At 40.0% G+C, this 6,040-nt stretch overlaps 1 protein-coding gene across 1 annotated transcript in view; it reads right to left on the bottom strand.

Annotated features, from left to right (window-relative positions):
• Positions 1-4,266: 4,266 nt before the first annotated feature.
• Positions 4,267-6,040, bottom strand: part of frmd4a (FERM domain containing 4A) — an 84,392-nt gene continuing 82,618 nt past the window's right edge. The window contains exon 21 of the mRNA XM_016515119.1: positions 4,267-5,122. Within this exon, the coding sequence (XP_016370605.1) occupies positions 4,267-5,122 (856 nt within the window). The remainder of the gene's footprint in view (positions 5,123-6,040) is intronic.

Here is a 6,040-nt window from a genome sequence, read left to right as displayed (position 1 = left end):
GAGGGTGTGATTGTCAGCTTCACCTGCGGCTGATCTCATTACACATGCAGGGACATAATCCACCAAGGTGACATGCGGAAGAATTTCAATTACATCTGGAGCAAGCAGATCATCACCTTCATCCACCTGGAGGGGCATGTTGCATTATGAATAACCATAAACATACATTAACAATGCATATTCATTCATATGGGAAACAAGAGATCTGAATAATAGCAATAAAGTGATTTCACGCTTCGGTTTAGAGAACATTCAGCAATAATTTATTTCAGAATCTCAAGAACCACCACATGTCTCATCTGGAAAATTCAGTATCCGTTGCCAACAACACGGTTTTTGAAAAATGTTACTATACAAATTCTTAATAGAAAAAAGAATAAATTAACTGTGGAATTTGGTTATATTTAACCCGCCCAACAATTCCACTTTATTTTTTCTACAACACCATTTCATTGTGTCCGGTTATGTCTGGAAACATGCTCTATTGTCAAGATGAAGTGAGAAGACAGTTTAGTAACTAACGTACTTCATTTTGCACGACTGGTATTAAAACTATTGACAACAGTTAGGAAAAGTCTACAGCTAGGAAACCAAAGCAGTAACTGGTCTTCCTGTAGCACCTGAACGTGTTGTTGCTATTTCCCAGCTTAAAGACTCGAAAATAAAACGAATACTGATTTATAAAAATCATTAAACGAATGCTTTTACGATTTCTTTTAAAAGAACCCAGTTTCCACAGTCCTGCCTATAAATGTTGATAAATGTGTTAGTTGTTTTTTTTTTTATATAAAAAATTATGTTTTTGTTATAGAGTACAGGTAGACGAGAGGAGTGAGCTCACATTGGCCTAAAAGGGTACGAGGTCTGAATGACCTCTAAATGAAGGGCTGTTTTTACACCGGGTTTTAGTTTTAACATCAAGATGCATAACACAGTGTGCTGAGCATGCACAAAAATAATCAACAATCAATTTCAGGGCAGATAAAAACGTCTGGTTTACTTATAGGCCCTTCATGGAACATGAATCAGATGACTTTTAGATTTAATGTCTGGTGATTTGGACCCTTTTGAACACACATTTGTAATGACTGCTTAGGTTAACACACAAACTGTTGACTTTTTTGAAGATCTGTCGAGTTGTAACGGCAAAGGGTGTGCTTTCAGCTACCTGTTTCACGTACAATGTTTCGTATCTCGCAGTGTGAAACAAATGCGGTCTTTAGCGTTATGGCTTGATGTTTCCTCGGTCAGACGATCGAGGCGAGGGGCACACGTGGTTTCGGATCTTGTTGACTGCATGATAAAAGCATGAAACACCCTGTATTATCTGAGCTTGTAGTTTCTTACCGGCTGCTTTTAAAATGAAACACCAGCTTTAATCGCGTCACATTCTGGAATGCTGTTCTCCTGAAAGCCTTTAACAGCTCAGGGAAGAGGTAACGTTATTTTCATTGAAATATTGTGTCGGTGTGCCACGTTGCGTTGTGCTCATCTGACTTTTGATGGTTTTTTAAATAAGAATGTAATGTCATAGTGGTGTTACAGTTAAGTAAAATCCTGAATATTAAGAACAGATACGTAAAAACAGGAAACCCATAAGGCCAGGAGTGTTTGGAGAAGGTTTTTTTGTGTGTCTCGTTACTTCACTGATGTCACAATACTATACGCGGGGGTTTGTGACCGTTCATGCAGTGTGGGCATACAGCAGGGCATTGTGGGATGTGCAGTTTAGGCTTAGAGCACCATAGTGGCTAGTTGCCGGTTGCAGCCTGAGTTGCAGTACTTCACAGATCGGTCGTTCAAAGCCGAGGGTCATGCTAAAGCCTCTAAGCTAAACGTTTTCAGATTTGTTGTACAGCTATGGCTTCTAAGTTAGCTAATGTTCTGCAAAAATGGACCAGAATCGATGAACTTGAAAATAACAAATCAACATTACGCACAAAGACCACAATGTTTTGAATTTCCTCGGAATGACGTACTTGTGACGTAGTAATCTTGAGCGATATGATATCAGGGCTCATCTTTCAATCCAGAACGGCCGAAGAAAGGCTTCTGCCTTTTTTAAATGCTCTATTGTTATTCACAAAGTATCAATGTTCACAAACAGTGGGAGGGGCTTATGATGCACTCCGGTCCAATGAGGAGTGGCGTTGTAGGATGAAGGAGGGGCTTCTGGTCACATACTGTTTTTTTTAACAGAACTGAGAACATAAAGATCTACAAAGATGGTTAACGCCAAAGCAATCCATCGGAATGTTTTTTTGTGCATGAGAGAGAACGACGCCGGCTCCCTGACATCAGTGCAGAGGGACACACACAACAGCAGGGGACGAATGTCTATTTTAGCATGTGTGTGTGCACGAGTGGGGTTCACTTATAGTACAATGCGCATAAGACATCTCTCTAATGCACACTGATCCAGCGATGGATTAAACACGGAGGGTTTGTGCATACGGAGAAACTGGCTGCCAGCTAACTGGGTCGAAGTTGAAAAGTCAGAGTGGAAGGGTCAGACAAGGTCAAGCTCAGTTCATTTAGACTCTTGTATTCCCATAGTTCATAAGCACTGTACCGCCGGATATACAGAGAGACAGAGAGGAAGGAGAGGTCGAGGTGGTACTGGCTCCAGCCACAGGTGTTTTCGGATGAGTTGAGGTCCAGACTGTGGTCAGACCTGCCTTCTGAACACTCTTTTAAAGAGAGAGGGATGAGGGATGACGGTTTAGACGAGCGTTCCCGGCTTTGCCTTCTCGTGCCCGTACCACTGTACGTCCACTATCTCAGAGCACAGGGGACTGCTCAGGAAACAACTATCGGAGAATGGCGATCTGCAGATGAGAAGTAGAGGAAAGTGTCAGACATTCTGACATTTCATAGGTATATTTAACAGGCTGTACATTAAATATTACATTTAATATTTTACATCTCCTTTTAAACATTTAATAGATTCATTAAAAAATTACATACACTAGGTCAACATTTGACATTCAGGCAGAGGTGGGTTAGTGAGACACACACAGAGAGAGAGAGAGAGAGAGAGAGGTTAGCATTTGTGGGTAGCCGTGATCAGTTAATGTAGAGTGAGTTGTGTAATTTTGACACTGGGGTAGTTCTGTTACACACTATTAAAGTGAACAACACAGACAAAGCATTGGTACAGTTAGGTGGATGTCTAAACCAAGAGAATGTGCTCCAAGTCCCAAACTTTGACCAACATCCTCAAATATGTCTGTTCTTTGAAGTGAATACCCACTGACAAACAAAGCTGTGCAATCTACAGGAAAACCAAGCCAATTGTGCAATTTTGGAAGAAACCAAGAACAGCACAATGAAAATATGAAGTATATATAAACATTCATGGTCAAAGTTTAGTGCAAGGAAAACCATATCAGCCTAGCCTAAAAGCATACTCATCATCTAGAGTGATGCAAATCACTGACAAATATTGCAAGTGATTTTTTTTCACACAAATCTATTGACATTGAATAAAATGCAAACTTAATTATGAGAGAAAAAAATCTAACAACTAATTTAAAATGATTTGTCCTTCGGATTAGGATGAAAAAAAGTGTCACTCATTTTTTTTTGTATTATTACATGATTTTGTTTGGTAAGTCCATCTAAGAAACTACAGAGATGCAGTACTTTATCTAACAAGCCACTGGAATACTAGATACTATGTTGTGCTACTGTGAACTAACTACTGATTAGACATAATTAGCTCCTTCTAGACCATCTACATTTCAAGAAAATAATATTGGACTACAAGGCATTAGACCAGACCACCCTGACAGCCTCTATATACACACACACACACACCTCACAGCAATGTACTTAAGTTGACACATAAAATAGGTCTCATTCCACCACTCTTTCTGTCTCTGTCATACACACTAAATCACTGCAGTAGAAAGAATTTATACACAGTAAAGTGAAATGTACAGACCTTACCTAAAGGACACAGTATATGTGAATGAAATGTGAATGTGAAAATGAGGTTGTGAGGGTGAGAAACACAGTTTGCACCATATTTTACCCTAGTGTACCTGGGTGTTGATTATTCATAAATCATGGGTTGTGAAAATAAGACAAGACAGTATAACATGTTAAATTAACTTTTTTTCCACAGCCTCAAATTCATCTATCTATCTATCTATCTATCTATCTATCTGACAAAAAAATTAGCCACAATCAGGAACCATGTTTGCATCTAATTTATGATGTTAACTCTGACCGAAGTCTTGCAGGTATCCATATCTTGTTGCATCATTTATATTTGATCTGCTTACCTGGTGACCCCTTCACTAGTGTCCCTATTCGTCCTCCACGGCCATCTGAAGCATTGGAGTTGGTGTGAGTGACGCGGCTGTGCTCCTTTATCGATCCAGATGAGCGCTGGTACCAGCACCGCAGCTCCTCTGACACCGCTGCCCGCCCCCCTCCTCCTCCTCCTTCCCTGCCCAGAGACGGAGTCCTCACAATCTGTGAGCGGGAGGGCGTCAACCTCCCGCTGCCACCACCCGCTTCCCCATCCTCCCCGGAGCCCCACCCCTCCTTATAAAGCCCCCCGGCTGTGTATGAGTTGGAGGTCTTGAACTGTGCCTTGACACTGTAGTGCCCCTCCTGGTCGTTCTCCAGGCTGCGGACAACCACGGCGCTGGGGCTGCTGCCCTCCGTGTACAGCGGGTACTCTTTGATGCGATACTGCGAGGAGGGTTGGCTCTGGCTGTGGAGGTACACACCCTGGTGGCTACCGCACACACCTCCGTGGGTGCTCCCATTGCGGGCCGCCAGGTTGGGCATGCTGCCAGAGCTGGACGTGCCCAGGTGTCCGGCAGACTTGTGACGTTGACGCTGCCGCTGTCGGGCTTTGGAAGGCGAGTCTTCAGCCAGCGTACAGTAGTTAGGGTTGGAGGTGGATGAGGGGTAGTAATGTTCTGAACTGGAGTGGCTGGTGCAAGATGAGCAGTCGTCGGGGACAACAGAGCCATTGCTTCCTGTCCTCTGTGGTCCTGACAGAAACAGGTCAGGGCTAAGTCCCGCCTCTGTGTCCACCTCCAAGGATAGCAGCTTCCCCTGAGACTCCAAACTGGAACTCCGGCCACGGAATGGCTGAGTTAAACTGAGAAAGAATCGAAAACTGAATTTTAGTGGATTATTCAAACATTTTTAATATTTAAATATTATATTTTTTAAAATATTTTTAATACTTTTATTCAGCAAAGATGCATTACAATGACTGATAATAACTAAGCAGCAAATCAGCATATTAGAATGATTTCTGAAGGATCATGCGATACTGAAGACTGGAGTAATGGCTATTAAAAATTCAGCTTTGCCATCACAGGAATAAATCACATTTTAAAATATAAAAAACAGAAAACAATTATTTTAAATTGTAATAATATTTCACAATTTTACTGTTTTTACTATATTTTTGTTCAAATAAATGCAGCATTGGTGAGCATAAGTGATTTCTTTCAAAAATATTTAAAAAATCTTAAAAAAAAACCCAAAACTTTGGACTTGTAGTGTATTTTGAAGAAAGATTACAAACACAAACATAATTTTTCTTTGGAATGAATGAGTTTTTTGATAGTAAATAGGGTCGATTTTGAATTTATGTTTGGTTTTCATTTTATTTTAAATGTATGTAGTTGTAAATAAAAATAAATGAATAAATAAATAAATTATATTATATACATATTAATTATATTATTACATAAAATATGAATGAGTTGAAATATAAATCATTCATATAAAAAAGAATGAATTTATTTAGCCTAACAATACAATTATGTAAATAGTATGTTGAAAACAGGATATATACAGGAATCATGGAGTTAAATTTGATACTTTTAAGACCTTTTTTAAGACCCTTTCCATACATTTTAAGACCTCATCGCCACTCCAAGTTTTAACCGGTTACATTGGCGACACTTTAACTTACATTTACTATATATTGATTGTAAGATAGCACAACTAAACAGTCTAACTTTGTGATAACTCCTTATCAATACAACATAATTCAGAAGGGGGG

This window comes from Sinocyclocheilus rhinocerous, unplaced genomic scaffold, assembly GCF_001515625.1.
Source record: "Sinocyclocheilus rhinocerous isolate Xijiao unplaced genomic scaffold, SAMN03320098_v1.1 scaffold717, whole genome shotgun sequence".
Classification (NCBI taxonomy): Eukaryota; Metazoa; Chordata; class Actinopteri; order Cypriniformes; family Cyprinidae; genus Sinocyclocheilus; species Sinocyclocheilus rhinocerous.
Note: the sequence above shows the minus strand (reverse complement) of the source record. Positions and strands in the feature narration are given on the sequence as shown.